This window comes from Lissotriton vulgaris, chromosome 9 (assembly GCF_964263255.1).
Source record: "Lissotriton vulgaris chromosome 9, aLisVul1.2, whole genome shotgun sequence".
In the NCBI taxonomy this organism is placed as follows: Eukaryota; Metazoa; Chordata; class Amphibia; order Caudata; family Salamandridae; genus Lissotriton; species Lissotriton vulgaris.
This window is the reverse complement of record NC_141697.1, coordinates 936,193,795-936,218,007: the sequence shown is the minus strand read 5'-3', so window position 1 is coordinate 936,218,007 and position 24,213 is coordinate 936,193,795. Positions and strand designations below refer to the sequence as shown.

Genomic DNA, 24,213 nt, shown 5'->3' with positions numbered 1-24,213 from the left:
CTGTTTTAAAATCAAGTTTGATTAATTCATAGAGAGGTTTAACCCTTTCTGCGTAATTTAGAATGTAAGTTCTTCCAAAATTCAGGAAACCTAGAATCGACTAAGTTTTTCTGCGTTTTTGGAGGTTGAAGCAGCGCACATTTCTCTAGAAAGTTTGTTGCCAGGCTTTTGCCTTCACTTGAAAGTTCATATCCTAGAAAGAGGACGTTTAAATGGACAATTCTAGATTTCTTTTTAATTGAATTTGTACCCTTCAGAGGCGAATCCCAATATAATTGTATTTACCCGGTTCAAGTGCCTATCCAAGTCATCATCTGTCAGATAGATGTCATCGACATATGACAATGCTTCATCATCATAAGTTTGTAGTAACTCTGTTACTCTCGCTGAGAATAACCCAGGACTAATCTTGAATCCCTGTGGGAGACGACAGAAGTCACGCTGTGTCCCCATAATTGAGAAAGCGGTCAAATACCTACTTTCGGGTGCAATGTTTTGACAGAAGAAACCGTTAGAAAAATCTAATGTGGTTTTATATTTTTTACGCACAATGTTATTCATTAATGCTGCACTGTGTGCATTTTGTACTGCAAAAGTTTTGCAACAAGAGTTTAATTGTCGGTAATCAAATACTAGACAATATGTATTGTCTGGTTTGGAGACACGAAACAAAGGATTGTTCATTGATGAGGTGCAAGTTTCAATCACCCCCTAGTATTCAAGTTGATCTAAGATCTCCCTGACCTGTTTTTTAGCTTCTTGCTTAACTGGGTACTGTCTTTGTGCAGTTGGTTGATTTTTTAACTAGATTTTATAGTGAGGAGAATCCTCATCCCATCCTACATGATTTTTGTACAATGCTGGAGCCTGGGCTACTGCCCATTTTCTGGCATATGTATATTTTAAATAAATTGGAATGTGGTTGGAGAAGGCTAGCATAATGATTTCTTCACCATGTGGGCACTCCCTGACAAATTCTGGTGGCCTGTCTTATTCAGCTAGAAGAACGTCATAACCCTTAGAAAGTCCCTCCCAAAAGAGTGCTCTAACTTTTCTTGGTATGTCTCCCTCCATCCGGAGTGTTACTTCATGTAACTTATGTGGAGAACTAACCCTGGTATCTGCAGTTTCAACTTGAATTAATTCATCCAAGTCCACTGTCTCCAGAAGGTCCTTCAAGTTTTTGCGAGCTATAGTGACTCCTGCTGCGCTGTCCAAGATTGTCTGAGCCCATTCCCCTTTCTTTAGTTGTGTCCTCAAGATCCTCGGCATGTCTGATTTTCAGACCTGCTACCTTCTTTTTGGTAAATTGAGGTTTTTTGTTTTTCTGAACTTGTTCATTGTCTTTGGACTTCATACGTTCTTCCTTGTGTTCTGACGGTCCTCTTCTTTCGGACTTCTGTGACGAAGTCTGAAAGGTACGAGAGGAACGTGTATCAGTATCTTGATATTTATCAGGTTTTCTTAAATTATCCCTATTTCTGAGGTTATACCTCCTTTCAGAGGGCTCCTTTTGAGACCTACCCCTGGAACGCTTCTCTTTAGAAGTTCATTTAGTGTTTTCCCACTTCTTTTTAGAAAGAGTAGGAGTGTTTTTAGTGAAGAACTTTTTTCGGACGTTCAGACAGTTAGGGTTTTACTGGTTTCGCTCCCAGACTGTCTCTGCCTGATTCTTCTTAGGATTTTTCAATTATTCTGGCTAGTTCTTGTGGTTGCTCAGTTACATCAAATTCCCTTAATTTTTGGCGGATCGCCAGGGATGCTGCTTCACCTTTAATATTGGCTAATATTATTGTTGAGACCTGTTTGAAATCTTTCAGTAATTTCATACCTAAATTTAAAGCAGGCTCTGCCCCATATTCATTTTGAATCTGTTTCAGGACATCTGGTATTACCGCCATAGACGTAACACCGTGCGTTTTAGCGTAGATTGCAGCAAAGACAGTACCCCAAGTATCGCAGTCCTCCAGATGTGGTGCGATCCCCATTGGTAAACAGATTGTTAAAATTCTGTGTTTCTCATGAGGGGTAGTATTTGGAAATACTGCTTCGATTTGAGTAATTTTTTGAGCTATCCAGAATGGAATTTGTTCCCGTTTTGCGGGTAATTTACCAACAACTGAATGTAAAGTCTGTGGTATAATTGTATTTGTATTCCCCTGGTGAGCGGAGTGTTGTGGAATCATTATTGTCGGTTAGACTGTAAGAGTCCGCATGACATATTGAACCAATTGTCTATAGATTTTTATTAACTCTTTAAGTTGAGTTAGTAACTCCGCATCTGACATTTCTCCGATGCCAGGATGTGGTGTATAGCTGGCTAAGACCGGCCATGTGGCTCCTGGTCTACCTAGTGGACCGAGCCTGGTAATGTGATTTATGTTTTTGGGCACCTTTAAACCAGAGTGCATGCTCTTGGTAAGTTAGTGGAATTTCAATATCCTCGAAAGGAATGTATTCCGCTGGTGGTTCATCTTCTTTGTAGAAGTGAAACACATGTGTTCTTGGATCTGCTTCAGGTAAGATTATGCATGAGTAGAATACCACTGTCTGGTGATATTCATGTACCTCTATCACAAAAACTGCCCTACCACCTCTTGCCGATAGTCCATTCTTTATAAGTTTTATAGTGATGGCTTTCCTTAAATTTAGAGGTATGCTTATAGCGTCCTTGTCGGTTTCTTGGAAACCTGTTATGTTAAAAGCTACTGGATCAGCTGCAGCTCCACCGTTCTCGGTGTCGCTATCCATCATTTTGTTGATTGAAAGTTTGCAGAGCAAATTTCAAGGAAACAAAGATAAGGTGCACAATATTTTGGAACACTGTTAAACAAACCAAAAAGCTAATGCATAGGATTTTTCGTACTACTCAGCTATGGCAGATATTGTCCTTTTACCCGCTCCAGACGTCTATTGGAGTATTACGGAAAAAAGGGGTCTCTGAGAAAAGCACGACTGAGTTACTTTAATATCTAGCGTTAAATTAGTGCCTTACCAAACATTGGGCGCCATGTAGTGTAGGTCCTATATTCCCAATAGGCTCTGGGCATTGGAATAATATATCCTATAGATATGACATAGGACTTAGGTAAGTAGGTCTCTATCGAATATACTAAACTTAATAGTGAGTGCCAGCTAGCTCAGAGGTCACTAGAAGCTTTCTCGAATTCACAAGAAGGGATTAGTTTCTGACAACCGCATAAACATGACAACTTTGTTTCCCTAGGACTGGAATAACTATCTTCAGAGTCGTGCAAACAATAGATAAAATTTCACTCAGTCACTCGTGCATGCTTAGTTTCTACAGAGTTGCAGAGAAATAGTCAGACGGGCGATTTCAATAAAAGGTTTATTGAACAGTCTTCTTTCTCATGCAAGAGAGGTGAACTGCTACAATCGTTAGGCAGAATGCAAAGTATAATGCGTACAGTGCAAACAGTAATATTAAATAATATTGTAAGAGCATTGTATGGTTTCTAAGCCAGATACAAATACATACATAAATAACACAGGCTAAAATACTCAACTGGTGCTTCTAAAATAAGCCTACCCCAATGAACCTAATTTAGGTCTAGTACGAGGGAAGAAGTAGGTATGGTCTTTAGCATAGGTTTAGTTTTGCCAAGAATTTGCCAAAGGTGTCTCTAGGTTCTAATCAGCTCCATACCTTAGAATGAAGGAGATCTGGTATCTCTGTATTGGGACTCGATTTCCCAACACCCCGCAAGAGGAATCAGAAACACTGGAGCTGGATTTCTCGACAGAGGATTTCAGCTTCCTGATCAGTGCATGAGCTGGAGAGTCGGCTTCCTTCGACACTTGCTGTAGCGAGCTGCGTAGGCAAGTAGGTCGTCGAACTGCACTTAACCACCGTACTTTGCTATAGCAAGTAAAGGTATATTTATACCTTGAAGGTGTTTAGGAATGCCATGTTTGACGTAGAGTCGGGCATATGAACGTCATGAATGAACCCCTAGGGAATAGTTGTTCATTGTAAAGTAACTGAGTTCTTGGAGAAATCAATATTCAAGCAAGGGGAAGTCCCTAACGGCTTATGCTGGTTTTCCAAGAAATGGTTGTGACGTTTGGTGAATGGATGGAAGTAGCCATGCCTGTATTTGGGTTGCATGAGCTATGCCAAAATAAGGGGTTGATTTCTATGCCTATATAAGGGCAACGTGATTTGTACCTATATAAGGGCATGAATTGGGAAAATTCATTCAGAATCTAAAACGCCATACAACACCCCCACCCTTCAGGGGCCGAGACACGAGCTAGAGGCTTGTCCTCGCGCTTTGCTGCTTACTCGGCCGCTTGTATGTCAGTATTATTGGGGTATTGAGTTAAGAAGCACCGGACTTAGAGCAAGCATACCGATAGGGAAACATGGACCTCAGTGCAATGGGTATTTTTTTTATGTAATTTTTTTTTTTTAAAACCTTTATTGAAAAAGACATGAAAATACAATTGCAATCATTCAGCCACTCCGGGTCGGCTGGCAACAATTCCAAATCAAGGTAAAATGTAAAATACACAGCCCTTCAGCCGACAACCCTGAGGCCCGGCGGCGATTAACAAAGCATGTCAAGCCATATGTAAGCGTACAGGAGAACTGAGGTTTTGATTTTGTCTTTTTAGAACCCACCCCCCAACCAACAAACATAAAACAACTACTGCAAGGGCTAAACAAAAAGGGAACGACCTTTGTGAATCCTTCTGGAGAGGGGCACCATATCAGCAACTATACATAATCAACAAATAGAGTGTCCGGGAGGGGAAGAGGGAGGGAACAAGTAGCAGGCAACAGTACATAAGCAAAATCTGAACAGGAGGAAACGTCATGCTAAGGGGACTGTAACCGCTCCGGTGGAGGCTCAAAAGGAGGGGTACAAATCTCACCACGGTATTGATTCCACTGACTCCATATCCTCCCCCACTTCTTGGGTCTGCCCCTGGGAATGTAGACAGTTTTTTCACGGAACATGCACCAATCCATGTTCCTAGACCAGGCCGATAGACTCGGTGGCTTAGCTGACCCCCACAATTGCGCAATATCACGTTTAGCAACCATGTTGCTCAAAGTGGCCCACTGCATTTGGGCCACATTATAGTCGTTGGGCTCCCATACATTTAACAGACATCTCCGGGCTTCAGGCAGAAGCGAGACACTCGTAACCTCAGACATGACACCATGCACACGAGTCCAGAAGGACGCTACCGCAGGACATTCCCACATAGTATAAAGGAATGTACCCACCATACCACAGCCACGTTTACACAAAGCATCCGAAACAAACCCCATCCGCAGCAATCGAGGACCTGTCATGTATACACGGTGTAAGATTTTTAGTTGCACCAATCTCAGACGAGCCGAGATCGCCACCTCCTTTGGAGAGGATATCGCCGCCTGCCAGTCTTCATCGTCTAGCTCCAGTCCATCGCCGCTCCAAGACATGCGAAGCTGTAAAAGAAGGTCCGCTCGGTGGTTTATCAGTTTTTTGTAGATGAGTGAAATCGTACTGTCAGGGACATGCCCATCAAGTACTCTGTCCTCCAGGGGTGAGGAGTCTGGGACGGGCGTCCCAGGTACTATAATAGAGGAAAGGGCGTGTCGAACTTGCAGGTATCGAAAGTGTTCGCGAGGGCCGAGCTTAAATTCTAGTTGTATCTCCTCAAAGGATTTAATCTTGTCCTTCCACAAAAGATCGCCCACCGAACTGATTCCGATAAGGTCCCATTTGTCGAACCCTTTAGTCGTCCACAGATTACCCAACTTCTCAGAAGCATAGAGTGGAGTTGCCTGAGTAAGGGTATCCGACCAACCCGTGGCAGCGGTGGCATTGTGCCAGACCCGAACCGCGACTTTGGTAGGCCCGGTCAATTCCACGCCAGTCCGTTTCGAATAAAGTGCCCTATTATAGTCTCTGTCCAGGAGCAGCCATTTATCCATCGCAAAGGCCGGGTTAGCAGCCGGACCATACATCGCATGGTTAACTGGGCTTAGTTAGGAAGCCCAGTAATATCGTCGGATATCCGGTAGCGCAATTCCGCCATCGTACCATGGCAGCGTAAGCTTGGCCAAGGCAATCCGAGGGCGACCGGCCCACATCAGTTTCCTTTGTAGGCATTCAATCTCATGAAAATAGCTGGAGGGCACTAGATCTAAAGTATTCTGGAGAGCATACAAGAATCTGGGAAGGGACATCATTTTGAATAAGGCTGCCCTACCCACCAGGGACAGGGGCAGCCTGCTCCATGCCTTCACGTCTGCTCGTAACCGAGCGAGCGGGGGGAGCAAATTGAGACGGTATCTAGCAGTTGAGTCACGTGAAATATGAATGCCCAAATACTTAAATCCGGTGGACGAGATTTGTATAGGACAGTTGCGCGGTACAAGTGGGACATCATCCGTGAGCGAGTACGCACAGGACTTGGCCCAATTAATGACCAGTCCCGAGTTCCTGCCAAAGGAGCTGAGGACATCAAATAATACTCCCAATGATTTCCGGGGGGAGGTAAGGTAAAGAAGAATATCATCCGCATAGAGCGAGATGCGATCTTCAAAACCGGGGGTCCACCTAATGCCCTTAAGGGACGGCTCCCATCGCAACCAGGCTGCCAGGGGCTCGAGAGCCAGACCAAAAACCAGTGGAGAAAGGGGACATCCCTGCCGCGTACCTCGACCCAGAGCAAAGGGAGCCGACACTCTTCCGTTTACAACCACCTGGGCCAAGGGCTCCTCATACAACAGGCGGACCCAGCCAATGAACACCGGTCCAAAGCCAAACTTAGCCCAAGCCGCCCATAGGTACGGCCATTCCACAGTGTCAAAAGCCATGGTGGCATCCAACGAAACCAAAATGGCCGGTTCACGCAACGTATCCGCCCTCGCGAGCACGCCATGGAGGCGACGCAGATTCAGTGCAGTGTTACGGGCAGGAATAAAGCCAGATTGATCCGGGTGCACCAGATCACCTATCACTGTTATAAGTCGGTTGGCTAATATTTTTGCCAAAACCTTAGGTTCAACGTTTAAGAGCGAAATAGGTCTATACGAAGTGCAGAGTTCACGCGGTTTACCCTCCTTAGGAATCACCACAATAGATGCAAGGCGTTGATCACGAGGAAGCTGGCCTCTCTCTCTAGACTCCAGAAACATCGAGCGAAGATACAACCCCATTTTGTCCGGACACAACTTATACAGCTCGATGGGCAGGCCGTTCGGACCCGTAGCCTTACCCGAGCGAATGGAGCGAATAGCGAGCGCTACTTCATCAGTGGAAAAATGCGCCTCCATTAGCTCTCTATCAGAGTCAGACAGACAAGGCAAGGCGATATCCCGAAGCAAAAGACGGGAGACTTCCTCTGGCCGGTCCCAGACCGGTGCATACACCGTTCGAAAGTGAGAAGCAAACTCTTCCACTATCTCCCGTGGATCCGTCACTCGATCATAGGCACCACACGATTCAATCTCTCCCGTTTATCCAACCACGCTAGCAACTTTCCGGCTTTATCACCCACATCATACAGACGGCCCATTTGCTCCTGACTCATAGCTTTCGCTGCATTCGTGACCAAAGCCTTATAATCAGACTGTTTTAACTGCAGAACATGCAATTTCTCCCGCGTGACTCCATCTTCAAGATCTCTTTCCAGCGTTATCACCTCGGCCTCCAATCGCTCAACCTCCTCATTGTGTCGCCTCTTGGAGCTAGCAATAAGCGATAGTGCCTGGCCTCGTATCACAGACTTGAAAGCTTCCCAGAGGGAGACAGAGGACAACACGGATCCCACATTCTCAGCAAAGTAATGGTCCACAGCTTTAATCAACCCCGCTCTAGTCTCTGGAACCCGGAGATGCCAGGGATTTACTGGGGCGACTCGGCCCCAGGCATTCAAATGGAGATCAATATGGACCCACAGCGGGGAGTGGTCCGAAATGCCTCTAGGCAAATGTCGGGCCTCTCGCACCGTCGTGGCCTGGGCAGCGGGTACAAGAAGATAGTCAAGCCGAGCCAAGCTCCCGTGTGCCCCGGAGTGAAAGGTATATTGGGTCCGTCCAGGATGAAGCATACGCCAACAATCTACCATACCAAACTTATCCAGGAACCCACCAAGACAGGACTGTGATTGTGTGAGAACCCTGGGTGGATGTTGATCCAACGAGCCATCAATCACTGAGTTAAAATCTCCTCCCATCACTAGAAGCCCCTCGGGGAGCCCCAGCAACAATTTACCCAAGTCAACAAACGTGGTGGCCTGCAAACCGGGGGGCACATATACTGAAAGGATGACTACGGTTCTTCCCTCCCACCTCCCAACAATTGCAGTATATCTACCCCTGTCATCCAAGATCGTGTCGTCAATCTCAAAGGGAAGGGAACTACGGAGCATAATACCAGCTCCTCTGGAGCCCGAAGTAAACCCGGAATGGGCCACCAACCTGTAACCCCTCCGATTCATAGCATGAAACGTATTCCCCACCAGGTGTGTTTCCTGCAGGAGTACAATGTCAGGAGAATGACGTTTCACATATTGGAGTACAATACCCCGCTTTATTTTGTCCCCCAGGCCATTGACGTTCCAACTCAAGACCCGTAACCCCCTACCCCCCATCCCGGAAGTGAGTAGTCAGGTCCACCAAACCCCACGAAGGAACCACAGAATATGCAGCAATACGTAGCCCCAAATGCAGTATAAACAAAGAAAGGAAAACCCCACCCCCCCTCCCCCAAAGCCACAGAACAACAACCCCCACCCTGCACCCCTGTCGCCCTACCCCAAGAACTAAACGACAGATAGAAAGGAAAACACCCCCGGAGGAGGAAAAGTCCCGAACACCCCGCCGCCCCAGGGCCCAGGTTGGGGTAAAAGTAATCGACCCATACAAGGAGAACAACCCATCGTAACACAGTACAACGGAAGCATACACCGGTGCCTCTACTCCTCCTGGTCCCGTCGGCCACCTTCAGCACCACTAGTTTGATCCGCATTGTCCCGTGGCATGGGTAGTGTGTCCAACCAGTCACTGACCACCTCAGGCATATCGAAGAAGAGCACCCGCTCATTGTGTTCAATGCGCAATCGGGCAGGGAAAAGCATGGCATATTTCATGCCCAGATCTCGTAGTCTTCGCTTCACCCCGGAGAACGCCAGTCTCTGTTTTTGCACCAAAGGGGTAAAATCAGGGTAACAGTTGATGGAGGCATTCTCGAACCTTGTGGGACCGCTGGTCCTCGAAGCCTGCAAAATGGCGTCTCTGTCTCTGTAGTTGAAGATCTGCGCAATGATGGGCCGCGGGGCCGTCCCCTGCTGGCGTCTGCTACCCGGAATCCTATGGGCGCGTTCCACAGCAAATAGTTTGCTCAAGCCTTTAGGAGCAAGGTGGTTAATGATCAGGTCTTCAACAAGAAGGTCTGTCGATTGATCTGCTGATGCCTCCGGAACTCCGACTATGCGTATGTTGTTACGCCTAGCACGACTTTCAAAATCCTCAAGCCGGCAGGCAAACTGATCGCTAGAGGATCGAAGGGTACGAACCTCAGTCTGGAGCTCGGAGACATCCGTGGTGAGACTGGCCGTCTTGATATCCAACGACTTCACCCTCTCGTTGGTTTTGGCCAGATCTGCCCTGATCAGGCCCACATCCACCGCCACTGTGTCGATCTTGGCTGCCAAGGTTTCATATTGTTGGCCCATCGACGATTGTATGCTGGCGATGGCGCCCATGACGTCTCGAAGAGTCGGTTCCTCCGATTCCGGGGGGCCACTACCCAGGTCCTCCGAGATTTTACCAGTCCCACTTGGTGAGCCCTTATTACGTGCAAATCTGTCCATGATGGAGGTTTGGGTCCCGCCACCACGAGTTGTAGTCTTGAGAGACCGCTTGTCGCCCTCAGACTTGGCCGCCATGGTGGGTTTCCCGCCCCTCTGGGGCTTTCGGGACCGGGTGTAAATGGCTCCCCCGAAGAAAAAATCCACAGGGTATTGAAACACGGGGCGTCGATAGGGATAAGTCAGGAGGATTTCGTAACCAGCAGGCTCGAGCACCAAACAGCTACCTCCAATCCTCGCGGCCAGGGAGAAACGAAACCAAAAGTAGACCCCGGGCAGCTGTCCCTTGCCACAGGCCGTTGTTGTTCAACTACTTTCGGGGTGCTACCGATGCCCAAGGCCCGGGACGAGCCACGATGTAGGCCTCTAGGCTCCGGGAAGGAGCAAGTCGGGCATCCGGCATCCAATTCAAATTCTGAAAAGGGTCTTCCAGATCAGGAGAATCGCGGCTAAAAGAACCCGTCGTCTAAAACAGGATTAATGCCAGGATAGTCGGTGGAGGCGGCGAGGGTCTCGGGAGCTCGCAGCTCACGCGACCATCTTGGATGCGCGCTAAGCTCCTCCTCCTCATGTAATTTGTTAATGTGTGACATTATGGGCCGACATCGGCAGACTCTCCGAGGTCGGGGGAGGCGAGACCAGCAATGCTGCCCAGGGTGAGGGAGGGATTGGGGAGTTCAAATTGTTCAACAAGTTGGGGTCTGGTGGGCATTTTTCACCAAAACAACTGGTCCGACTGTCATATATGTAATTAAAGCTCAGTTCTCTGGGGGGTGGGGGAGTCACGAGACGTGGTAGGTAATGTGGATATGTGTTGTGTGAACGGAGTCAGCATTTTTAATCCTATAACTCTGCTCTAGACATTTTATTGTGTTTTGTTTTAATATTCATGGCTTGCCTGCACTTTGCACATTTTTAGCCTGACTTTCATTTTCTTTGCACACAACCGCGGTGCCCGCCTGTAAGAGCGGACCCGCAACCACAAGGTCAGCGTGCTAATTTTCCTCCGCTCCCCGCCCAGAAAACCCGGGATGTGCCGGCCGCGCAGCGGGTAATGTGGATGTGTGTTGTGTGAACGGAGTCAGCATTTTTAATCCTATAACTCTGCTCTAGACATTTTATTGTGTTTCGTTTTAATATTGATGGCTTGCCTGCACTTTGCACATTTTTAGCCTGACTTTCGTTTTCTTTGCAAACGACTGCGGTGCCTGCCTGTTAGAGCGGACCTGCAACCACAATGTCAGCGTGCTAGTTTTCCTCCGCTCCCCGCCCATAAAACCCAGGATGTGCCGGCCGCACAACGGGCGCACCGCTGGTGCACCAAAGGCAAGCCCGTCTGTGCCTGTCCGCATCCCTGACGCGGCAGACACCGGCTTCGCTGCCAAAAATGTCGCAATCGAGGAAGCTAAGACCCTCTCTTACAGCAGGCCCCAACTGATGGCCTTGGCTAATAGAGTGAACTGCTGCTCTCTTGCACCCACGTTTTAAGCAGCTGCCACCCGGTATGCAATAGTTGTGCCTGGGCTGTCTCTAACCTAGACACTGAAGAGCCACTGTCCTACGACCCCAAGGGCAGCTCGCCTGATAACAAAACTAACATGGATATGGACAATGAACACTTAAAAGCAGCGCTATTTAACGTACGCTCTCTTAGCAAACACGCTTTGTAAATATATAATTTATTAGTAGACAAGAGTCCAGATTTCCTTTTTTTAACCGAAACTTGGCTCAGAGAAACTTCTATCCCCGCTATTGCCATGGCCATCCCTCCGGACTATCGTATACTCAGGAAGGACCGGGCATTAGGCACGGGGCGGCATAGCTATCATCTTTAAACATCACTTCTTCTTCACTATGGTAGCCACAGCTGAAATAACTGGTGCCGAGAGCCTTAGCTTTCATATTAGGGTATCGGCACAACAATCGGTGACCGGCATCCCGGAATATAGACCCCCAGGCCCTGCGGGTGAATTTCTTGACACCATTAGCAATGCTGTCACTTCTCTAGCCACCACTTTCAAACACTCCCTAGTCCTTGGCGATTTTAATATTCACTTGGACAAGGGCACTGACTTGGAGCCGAGACTCTGAGTCCTTAGCTCTCTTCAGCATGCTAACATCTATCTTTCAAAAAACGCATGAGAAAGGCCACATTCCGGAACAGGTCTTTTCCACAGACAAAATGGTATTCTTAGCACCAGTCCCGTTACTGTGGACCAACCATGCGTGGCTAGAGTTTATGTTTAGGAAGGTATCTAACCCCACTAAAACTCAGGGAAGACCTCCGTCCCGGAGTTACAGGCCTTTTAGCCAAATTACGGCAGACACCCTCTCCAAGATCTTAACTACTCATCCTATTCCCTTCCACAGTAAGGTTGGAGAGGATGCAGAAGAACTTGAAAACTGGCTCCCATCACGAGCAGACGAGCTTGCCCCTATCACGGTGTCCCCCCGGTAAAGCCTCACGGGCCTCAGCACCCTGGTTTACTGCCACACTAAGGAATAGTAAGAGTGAGTGTAAACGTTTGGAGAGGGCTTGGCAAAAAAACTTTGTCCCTACAGCCAAAAACATATACAAATTAGCATTAAAAGAATATTATAAGAAAATGATTGAAGGGAAAAACTGTTCCTCTTCTATAAAATAGCTTCGTCTGCTAATCAGAGTAAGGACATTTTTAAAACAGTTAAAGAGTTTTAAGCCCCCTGTGTAACAGCAAGCATATTTACCCCCACTGAAGCCTGGACTAATCATTTAGCTTCCTATTTTCATAAGAAAATAAAACCGATACAGGACACTTTTTTAGAGACGACAAGACCTGAAGGTGAAAGTCAAGCGCCTTTCATCCCTCTTTCTCATCCAAGGGGTCCACCACTTATGCACTTCCCCCCTTAATCCTTGGACAAATCCCTGGAAATAATGAAGACCCTAAAATCAGGATCACCATCTGACCCGTGGCTGGCCAAGACAATGGTGGCTTTTGCCGAGATTATCAACCCTGCTCTAAACCGGGTTTTGAATTCATCGTTGGAGACCGGTCAGGATCCTGACAGGTGGAAGAAGGCAAAAATATTGCCTCTATTGAAAAAAACTAGAACAGACCCCGAGCAAGCCTCTAATTATAGACCAATATCCCTGCTCCCATTTTTTTCCAAGGTCTTGGAAAAATATGTGAATTAAGTGATTACCACCTACGCGGAATCCAATTTCATTTTCCATCAAAGCCAATCTGGGTTTAGATCCAACTTCAGTACCGAAACCGCACTCCTGGAGGTCTCAGAAGTCATCAAGGAGACCTTAGATCAGGGAGGGAAGGCTGCATTGATTCTGATAGATCTTTCTGCGGCCTTCGATACCGTACCCCATGAACAGCTCCTAAGAGGACTGCTGGAGTGTGGTTATCAGAGTACGGTACTTCAGTGGTTTACTTCGTTTCTAGAAAACCGGTGGCAAATAGTCTGGTCCCCCCTTTTACAGCACCTATTTCATCACTTAAGGTGGAGGTCCCGCAGGGATCTATCCTTAATCCCACACTGTTTAACCTTTATATGTCCCCCCTAGCATATCTGGTTGAAGCTAATGGAGCCATAATAGTATCATACGTGGACGATACTCAATTGCTCTTTACATGCGACAGAAAGTCAGATCTAAATGGTGAAATGATAAAGGCTTGCCTTTCAGAAGTGTTCTCTTGGTTTCAACTTCACCAACTAAAATGTAACCCGACAAATCTGAAATTGTCCCTTTTGGTCTCCCCCCAGATACCGTATGGCAAAATTGGTAGCCACATGATATGTCCACCCCCTAGCCTCAGTGAAGTCAGTTAAGAACTTGGGAGTAAGAATCGATGACAATCTATCCATGAACTGCCAAGTTTAATCAGTTGCAGGCTCCTGCTTCAGAGTGCTGAAAATGCTTAGGCAATTTCTGCCTCTCCTTACTGTAATTCACAGAAAAACTGTGGTCCAGGCATTGGTCCTTTCCCGGTTAGACTACGTTAAAAGTCTTTACTTGGGAATCCCTGACTATCTACTGACACGCCTGCAGGTTGTGCAGAACTCTGCGGCTAGGGCTATCTTCATGCTCAGGCCTAGAACACATATGTCTAGTCATTTGAAATCCTTGCACTGGCTTCCAATCCGGAAGAGGATCATACTTAAGTCTATGGTCCTGACCTTTAAGTCTCTTCACGGGTTGGGTGCCCCGTACCTCAGGAAGAGAGTTCAATTCTATCACCCACGTCGCAATTTTAGATCAGCAACACTGCATTTAGTCTGCGTTCCTAATTTTTCCTTTGCCGGAATTGGAGGTCTGTCATTTCAATTTCAAGCAGCAAAGATATGGAATGGCCTCCCATTGGAGGTGAGACAGACACAGGACCTCCTTCCTTTCTGGAAATCATTGAAAACTTATTTTTCTACAATAGTTGTCATCCATTAGTCCAATTACCACGTTCTCGTTATCTCCACCTTCCATTCGCAGCGCCGGGACACTCTTTGGAGTAGCTGCGTGCTTTAGAAATCCCAAAAAACATAACATAACATAACCGAGGGGGGAGAGCACAAATTGCAGAATTATGGTTGTGGCTTCTAATCCCTTGAAAATACTCGAGAAACGTAGACGTGTATTTGCCTATTTAAAAAGCTATTAAGTTTCGATTGCATGCCTGCAGGAAACACATGTGTGGGGGGACACGCTGCTATGCATTAGAGATGTATGTGGAGGGGCCAGATGTATGCCACTTCATATTCAGGCTTTGCGAGGGGGACACTTATTTGGGTAGCACCTGGCGTTCCCTTTCAACATTTACATCACTTTGTGGACTCAGAGGGTAAAATGTGGTCCTGCACAGTATAATGGAAGGGAGAGAAATATGCATCATAAATATATTCGCCCTCAATGTAGACTCCCCCACCTTTTTTCCCTCTGTCATGGCGGCAGCTACACCATTCTTAGGTGCAGCAGTAATACTGGTGAGGGATGTTAACTGTGTCCTAGATGGGACACTGGACCGTGAGTGTCCCTCACTGCACACAAAACCTCGCATGACTGCACACTGAAAGATATCCTGCAGGGCATGCAACTCATGTGCTACCCTGGACAAAGGCTATTTTCATGCCATACACTGGCAACTAACATGTTTAGCCATCTAGACTACTGTTTTATTTCCCTGGAACTGACGTCGGAAGTAAAAGGGATAACTTATCACTCAAGATATCTCTCTGACCTTTCGTCTCTTTTGCTTAGCTTTGAGGGTCAACAACCTCCATCAGCAATCCCTATGTGGCGTCTCAGGAAGGAGGCATTGTCGGACCCCCCTTTTGCAGTGGTAGTTTCGACCGCTTTGGTTTGATACTTTGAGGAAAATTGGGGAACGCCCTCTAGTAGGGCGTATGAGTGTGAAGCCATGAAGGTTGTCCTTAGGGGGATCTATTTGCAGACTGCATACGGGGAGAGGCAACAACTGGAGCTTATATAGGCACCCAGGAGCGCAGATTGGCTAAACTCGAGGCAGAGATCGACACATGGTGCTTAGCTCATTCTGAATTACTGGAATCATGGAAACGCCTAGGAAAGTACGACCATACGGCATATCGGCAATGCTTGCACTGGGAGGTGGATAGGTCTGGGGCCATGCTGGCCAGGCTATTATCAACCATGATGCCTATAATACAGATTCAGGATAGCAAGGGCACACTGGAACAAAACCAAGGAGTGATCCTCGATATACTCGCCAAACACTTAGCTAATGTTTACAGGAAACGACCCATACCTCCACGGGAGGCCATAAACGAGTTCTTGGCCTGATTGGCGTTACCCCACTTGGATCAAGCGGCTGAAGAGGCGCTGGGGGTTATGATAACAAAAGAAGAGATAATGGAGGCTATCAAACGTTTAAAAACTGGTAAAACTCAGGGAAGCAACAGTTTCCCCGGCTGAATTTTATCAACACTTTGCACCCATATTATTTGACCGATACTGGAGGTATTTAAGGAGCTATACAGATTGTACCGGCATCCATGAGGGAGGCAATGATAATAATGATCCCAAAAGCAAGACCGGGATCCTCAGATGCTGAACTCATATAGACCATTTTCGCTTTTAAATTTGGATGTGAAACTATTAAGTTCTATCCTGGTGAGTAGACTTCTTCCTTAAATGCCCCATCTGATCCATACAGACCAGGCTGGTTTTATACCACAACGATGCACCACTTATAATCTATGGCGTTAGCTCATGTGTGGCACACCTCTTGTCCGGCGGAGGAGGACTAAGCCCTAGCCCTATTAGACATAGAACAAGCCTTCGACTCAGTGGTCTGGTCTTATGCATGGATAGTATTTCAACAAATGGGGGTGGGTCAGAGATTTCTTAAATGGACGCAATTGGCATACACTGCTCCCCGGGCCAGGATCAGGGCAGGGGGTAGGGTGTCGAAGGCATTTCCACTGGAAAGGGGAGGCAGGCAGGGTTGCCCTTTATATACGCAATGGCAATTGAACAATCGGCAGCTGCACTGGGGTATCGGATGAGAGAATGGGGGATATCTTTGGGCAACACTAACCATGTGGTCTCCCTTTACGCCGATGACATGTTAGTATATATCCGGCAACCTACTCAGTCAATACCTACCCTCCTAGAAATACCGCAGGAATTTGGTGATGTGGCATGTCTCCGAACAAACCAGGAGAAATCCAAAGTACTCTAACTTGGGAAATTGGCAAAACAACCAAGTGCCCAGCTCCCTAGGGTGGGGCTTCCCTGGATGACCATGGCTCCCAGATATTTAGGGATTAAGCTGGCACATAAGCCCTAAATCTATCTAGAACTTAACATAGGGAGGGTCGTGGAGGTGCTTCAGGCTCCATACGTTTCTGGAGTGAATTGCCCTTATCCGACATGGCAGGGTCCCTATCACTAAGATGATCATCTTGCCCAGATGCCTTTATGCATTACAGCATTCACTGTACAGAATCCCTGGTAGTTATTTTAAAATACTAAATAGCCTACTAATTCACTTGCTGTGTGGCTTCAAACGTAAAAGTATCTGTCTGCCAACATAGCAGAGACCCTGGCAACAAGGAGGGATAGCGGTGCCATGTTTGGAATTCTATTACATGGCTGCTGAATTGCAACATGCATTTCACTGGTTGGTAGTTCAAGATAAATGAGAGAAAAAAGTCTGCTGGCAAGGGTTCATGCTGGAAAATCGTTGCCAGAGGTTTTGATGCTCTGCATGGGGGCCCCCAGAGATTGCCCTTACATAATCTGGCATGTAGCTGAAGTGTGGGAGAATGTAATACGAAAGTGGTGAGACATGCGCCATATGCCACGGACATGCCTCTGAGGGTGATACAACTTTTTGCTAAGATAGCCAAATCAATGTCAGTACAAAAATGGAAAGAAGAGGGTTGCTTAACGATGGGGGATCTATACAATAATGGTCAGTGTATGTCTAAAGAGAATGCACAAACCTCATTTGATTTGGGCAGAGTCCAGTTTCTACAATACGAAAAGAGACTACGGGTAGCTAGGGAGCTCTGGCCGCCCTTCCCCAAGGAGCCTCCCATAGCCAAAATATTGAAAGCAATGCTCTATATGGCTCAAGGTTGACATTTTATTACCCACCTATTTGTGCAATACGCGAGGATTTGCCAAGGAGAATACTCCCCATACAGTTGCGATGGGATAAGGTGGTGGGAGATCCCATGACGGAACAGGAATGGGGGAGGATACATGAAGGGGTCAAAATGGTGAACTCTAATGCTCGCTTTAAATTGATTCAATACAATTTTGTGCATCAGGCCTATCTCACCCCCAAAGTACTAGGCAAAATATACCTGGACCGCTCCAGAAAATGTCCCCGATGTAAGGAACTGGAGGTTGGATTCCAGCATATGATGTGGACGAGCCGATCTCTAACCTAGTTCTGGTCAGAAATCCTACAGAAAATACAGGAGGCCACAGGCTGGGAGGTTCCCAGGGAGGTATGTACAGTACTGTTAGGTCTATTGCCCACTCCCAAAAATAGGAAACTTAGTAGGAAATGTGTACTCTAGGGGTTAATATTGGCGTAAAGGCGAATTGCGATCATGTGGATGAGCCCTATATCCCGAGGTGTGAAATATGGTTGAAGGACGTGTGCAAATGGGCAAGAGCGGAGAAAGTTAGGATGAAACAGGCTCGAAGAGATGATAAATAAGAAGGTGATATCAGGGCTTGGACGGCAATGATCACTGATTTGAAAGCCCCCCACGTTAGTGAGAACAACGGGGACAAGCATAAGAAACGACCTACCACAAGATCTGAGACAACCCTTAGATAGCAGAGGGCAGTAACAACTCAGACATAAAGACTCTGAGCAGAACACCAGTGGTGGGGAGGGGGAAGTTAGGTTATAATGTTGGCATGTGTAATATTAGACAAATTGTTGTGAAAAAATTGTGAAAATAGATCACAAAGGCTGTAACTATGTATGGTCACTAGTTGGAAAGCCATTCTTTGTTGAAGGGGAACATGTTGTTATAATGTCATCTGCCCTAAAGAAACTGATTGGAATATCTGCTTTGTTGTCTAAAAATGCAAATAAAGTTTTTTGAATGTTAATTTATTGATAATGCCAGACTGGCCTAGTGCTACTATAGCTGGCCATTGCGAGGCCTTTACTTGGGGTACAGTTTCTTTTTTCGATAACTGAGCAGTATCCTATGTCGAAAGTGCTGGTTGAAACTGGTGTCCCAAAGCCTTCAGTTGGGCACTGTTGCAGGGGTTCTGCACAAACACAGAACTATACGCAGGAATATGGCACCCTGGTGTATAGGGACTGGGTCTTCCTACCACCTTAGTACACACATACCCAGGACCCACTAGCTATAGTGTCTCACATGCTCTCCTACTCACTCACAGAGTAACAAATGATTAGACACCCCAGAACATAACACTCCCAGATCTCTCAGGAATCGCGGTAACAAGACACACCCTTTCACTCACACTCTTGCACTTGTCCACAAAAAGATCTGACACGAAACAGTTTAAAATGTTTATTTTAACTAACATGCCCTAACATGCAGTGTATGTGCCACAACTAGCAGGAAAATGCATAGTACAAATATAGTCAGCTTAGCAGCTAGTCTATATATCATTAAGAAAGATGTCATCATAAAAAGACAATGGAGAAAAGACTATAGTGCCTAACCTCCCTTCCCTTGTTAAGAAGAAGTATTGTTATATAATACTAGCAGCCCGTCCCGACGTTGTCTGGGTATGAATTGCTGCCGGCCAGTAGTATATTGTTTTGTAGGATTTCGTTTTGATAGCATTTCTTATCTGTGACAGGCCTGTGAAACGCTACGATTCACAGTGCACTGCTGATGCACTTAAGAGTGCGCGTTCAGTAGTGAGTGAACTCGAGTTTCCCTACTTTATTTTTCCTTGCAATATTATATAGCGCGAACTCGACAACATGGCATGAGCACAATTTACATTACAGAAGACCACATTCAATTGTGGTAGGCACGGGGAGACAAAGCGATTTGCCTGGAATCACATGATGTTGAGCTGATGCCGAGATTCGAACGTAGCTCCCCAGCTCTAAAGTTCGCAATTCTAGAACTTGTGGCGGGAGGTGTGTCTAAAGGTGTATGTCAATGCTGGCCATCAATGAGAGAGACCTGTGCATTTTTCAAATCGGTGGTGAAAAAATAGGAGTATGTTGCTGGAGATTTTGGGGCACAGAGTATATTTGCAGGGTTAAGATGGGTTAGTGTTTAAGGGTGTTGGGGTATTTTAAGGAGTAAGGGTGGGTTATGATTATGGGGTGCAGGGGTATTTAAAGGGAGCAGGGTGGACACCCGGAGCTGGAATGTACAAACCCTGGAAAGAAAAAACAATGAAATATTGGGCACAACGCTTGCTTTTTTTTCCGTAATCCCACGCCCCGCACACACCCACGCCCCAGCACACGCCCACAACACACGATATGAGACATGGCATGAAGGGCATAACGTACCACACGCCCCCAGCGTTTTTCACGACCCCAGCGTTTGTCACGCCCCCAGCACACGCCCATAGCACAACGCAGACACGCCCACAAGGGACTACTTTGCTGGCACGGTTCTTTTACCTTCTAAATGTATATGATAAGCGTCTGCATAGCCTATGTCCTTCTGCTGCAACTGCCCTTTCCAACGCTGTATTGGGTGTTGTGATTGGTGCTGTGGTTCCTGAGATTACCCGCCTCAAAGGTTTGGGCTCTCTCTTTATTATATTAGTATAGATGTAGACTTCAGGAAATTTCAAGAAACAATTGTTTGTCAATTTTGTATCAATTGATGGTGGTATAAGAAGAATTAGTGGTTTGTTAATGCTGTTGAGGTTTAAGTTTCTAGCACAAGCTTACCCGTGTGTTTGGTATTTGCTACAGGATTTGTTAGCAGTCGACATCCTGACAGGAAAAGTGACCTCCCTTACCACAGGCAAGTAATATAATACTCAGAACAGGTTTGTATTGTGCTCAAGCATAAGATATTAGAGTGCTTTGTAAAGAGGACGGGCAGGTTCTGTTGATGAATTAATTTGTTTAGCAATACTTTAGTAATTGACAGGTTAAGTTTCTGTCATACCAGCACACACTAATACGAAACAGAGTGAGAGGAGGGTCTCAGGGAAGAACTTTAAAGACCTGCGCTGGCTAATCTCCACTACATAAATAGCAAAATACAAAAGTCCTCACGTCTAGTGAGAAGAGCAACCAGTACAAAAACAGTACAAAAAACAACAACAGGGAGAAAAAGCAATGCCGGGAAGTCCTATTTAAGAGGACAGAATCCTATCACCCACCGAAGTGGCATGCTTCATCATCTGGGATCTCCTCTTGGCTACAAGCCTAGTGTAGCCAAGGAGCTACAACTCCTTCGCTGTGATGGAGGAGTTCGCTGATGTTTTATTACGATTCCATGGCTAGATCTCCTAAGATCAAAGGAGCATGAAAAAGTGTGAGTGAATGTGCATTCTGCAGTGTACAATGTGAAATTTAAAATTGGCTACCAGGAGAATTTTTTATTTATTTGGTATCTCATGGTGTCAATGGTTAAAAAACAGTACAAGCGCAGTCTGATAAAATGTGCGAGCAAGCTGGTCAAATCAAGAGGGTCTACATGTTTCAGCCAATCATTATCATAAAGTGATCATGGCCTTCCTCAGGACCTAGATAATATTACTACTGGAAAAAATCAATTGTGAGTAAAAAAATATAAAAGAACGGAAACAATACCAACTACAATCACCTGTGTAATACTTTTGAGTAGACACTGCAGGGATGTGACAACCAGATGTCGGTCCGAGGTAGCGACGGATAGAGCGTTGTCTCATGCCCTGAGTTGTTACCAGGAGTGGTGAGAAGTCCACCCGTATTCCCACGGGTATCAACAATATCCCTGTAGTGTCTACTCAAAAGTATTACACAGGCGATTGTAGGTTGTATCGTTCCGTTCTTTTATACTTATTCACTCACAATTGATTCTTTGCAGTAGTAATATTATCTAGGTCCTGAGGAAGGCCACGATCACTTTATGATCATGATTGGCTGAAACATGTAGACCCTCCTGATTTGACCAGCGCGCTCGCAAATTTTATCAGTGCACGCTTGTACTGTTTTTTAACCATTGACACCATGAGATGCTGAAGAGCTTCATTTGTTACTTTTCTTAGCCTTTTTCTTTGATATATCCACCCACTTCGATTCAGCCATTGATAAATGCATGAGGATGTACTATAGCTGGTTTAGAGTCTTGAGAGTGGGTGATCCTACGGGCTCCACCCAAAAATGCATCCTTTTTTTGTTGCAATCTCACTTCTCTTGAATTCCTGAATCTGATAAAAAAAACAAGATGTTGGTCATGGACCCTCAGGACATCTGTCTTTAGCTCCACAACACCAAACATGACTCCAAGTTCTGCAACAAATGCTTCCTGATACATTGCAAGGCCACTAGGGAGTGAGAAGACATTTTCTATGTAGTCAAGAAACTGGGTCGGTCACACTCCAAATCAGATCGCTCCTGGTTCCGTTGACCCTCTTCAGGTAGGTCCAAATCGAAGTGGGTGGATATATCAAAGAAAAAGGCTAAGAAAAGTAACAAATGAAGCTCTTCAGCATTCAGACTCTCCAATTTCATGTAGAAGTCTGTTATTCTGTGTTTATTGAATCTGGCTTTGGCTTTGAACTCACTTGGGTATGATACAGGCTGTGGATCAACTTATCCAGATCATCGTCAATGCTGCAGCAAATCGTAGCCTTCAAGGAGTGAGGAGGAGGAATGTTGCACTTTTTTAAGATGGTACAAAATCCTCTGGAGCACATTTGGGCCACACTGACTTACCAGGGATTCTACCTGGGCTTCTACTGGCAGCTTTCCCCCAGTACAGACTAAACTTGCTCGAAGTTAGCCTGTTCTACCTTTGTCTCCTGGCCACCCCTTCGCAAAATGACTGTAGGTTTGCCAGGTATTCCTACACCAACACCACCCTATGCCAGATCAGACCTGACACTAGTTTTGGATTGACAGCCTGCTTCGCCCTATCTCTCATTGCACCATCAACAAAGCACAATCTCAGGGTGACAAAATCTCCTATAGTCCCCCTGTCTTAGGAGCAATACTTTAGGAGGATGGAGGCTCAGACTCTAATAGCCTAAAAGTCCTTAAGCACTTTCTCCGGATACCAATAATGATGAAGACACAGATCACTTGCTTCCTTCTTTTTACAGAGAAGCTGACCTAGAGCTTGACATTCAAAATGCTAATAATAATAAAGGGGTTTATAAAGCGCCTGGTGACGCCCTCCCGGCGTGTCCCCGCGCTGTGGAGAGAGAGTCAGAGAAAAGAAAGGAGTAGAAACTAGAGGGAAAATAGGTAGGTTTTCAAAAGTTTTCTGAATTTAGTTTCAGTGTCCGCTAGCCTAATGCTCGTAGGGAGAGAGTTCCATTTGTTGGCTGCCAACACACGAAAGGAGCGGCCTCCCATTCTGGCTTTTTTTATGCGGGGAATTTTGAGCAAGCCTGTTCCCCTAGAGCGAAGGGTTCTATTCGGCTCGTAGGGGATGGCCAGATCTGTCAGGTAGGGGGGAGCTTTATGCGAGGTGATCCTATAGCACATGAGAAGCGCTTTAAATAGGATTCTCTTTTTTATAGGCAGCCAATGGAGAGTGGCCAGGGTAGGTTTGGAGGCAGCTCTTTTGGGTAGTCTGAGGACTAGACGTGCTGCCGTGTTTTGGAGCACCTGCAGTCTCCTGATGTTCTTTTCGGTAGTTCCTAGGAGTAGCACATTACCGTAGTCTATTCGTGAGGTCACTAGGGCTTGAGTCATGGTTCGTCTGGCCTCAAGAGGAAGGAGGTCCAGAGTGCGGTTGAGGGTCTTCATAACCCCGAAGCATTTCCCTACAACTTTATGGACATGGCTATCGAAAGACAGTCTGGGATCAACCCAGATACCCAGGTTCTTTGCTTCCTTACAAGGAGTGGGTAGCGGCCCAAGACAGGATGGCCACCATTCTTTGGTCCAGCTGGCATCCTTACCTCCTATTACTAAAACCTCAGTTTTAGAGCCATTTAACTTCAGGCAGTGTTGGGTCATCCAACCTGCAAGATCCTGCATACAGGTTTTAAAGTTGTCAGCAGCTGTGGTGGGAGCTTGGGACAGGGAGATAAGCAGTTGGGTATCGTTGGCGTAGGAGACTAATTCTATGCCGTACGATTGAACCACCTCTGCCAGCGGGGCCATATAAAGGTTGAACAGGGTGGGACTCAGGGCAGAGCCCTGAGGTACCCCCTGTTCTAAGGCAATGCTTTCTGAGAGGTGAGTGCCTCTCTAATGGCTTAGATACCTCACTAGAAACTGTTTAGATTTCACTGTTTAGCCTCCAAAAGAAGAAAGTGCTTCTTTATAGTGGTCGTTATAAGGAATCCTATAATTGCAGTTTCCAATGCAAAAAACGAAAGCTAATCTATTTGAGATTTTCTAGCCTATGCTTTCTACTTCAGAACCCATACTGCCTCTTAATTAAGACCTCGCTGATCCTATTATGGCCTCCTGATCATAACACTCTTTGACCCTGCAGGAGAGTCATCCTATTACTATTTGACACATACCTCATAGTTCAGGCTTCTGCAAGCAAGATTAATCCAAATTCCTTTTAACTTTTTGTGGGTCTCTTCGGTAAATCAGGTCAGCACCACCAGCCCTCCTCCTTTTCAATGTCACCATCACCAAACTTCTTCTACTTACCCTCCAATAACTATGTGGGACTAGTTGGAGGCAACATTGACTATCCTACCGGCACACAATTATATGAACCAAAGGGTCCTTATGACTGTTCATCTTGGTT

General features: G+C 46.2%; 1 protein-coding gene across 1 annotated transcript in view; it reads left to right on the top strand.

The window, feature by feature from the left end:
• Positions 1-24,213, top strand: part of APEH (acylaminoacyl-peptide hydrolase) — an 883,124-nt gene that overhangs the window by 551,543 nt on the left and 307,368 nt on the right. Inside the window, exon 13 of the mRNA XM_086938781.1 lies at positions 20,256-20,307. Within this exon, the coding sequence (XP_086794907.1) occupies positions 20,256-20,307 (52 nt within the window). The remainder of the gene's footprint in view (positions 1-20,255; positions 20,308-24,213) is intronic.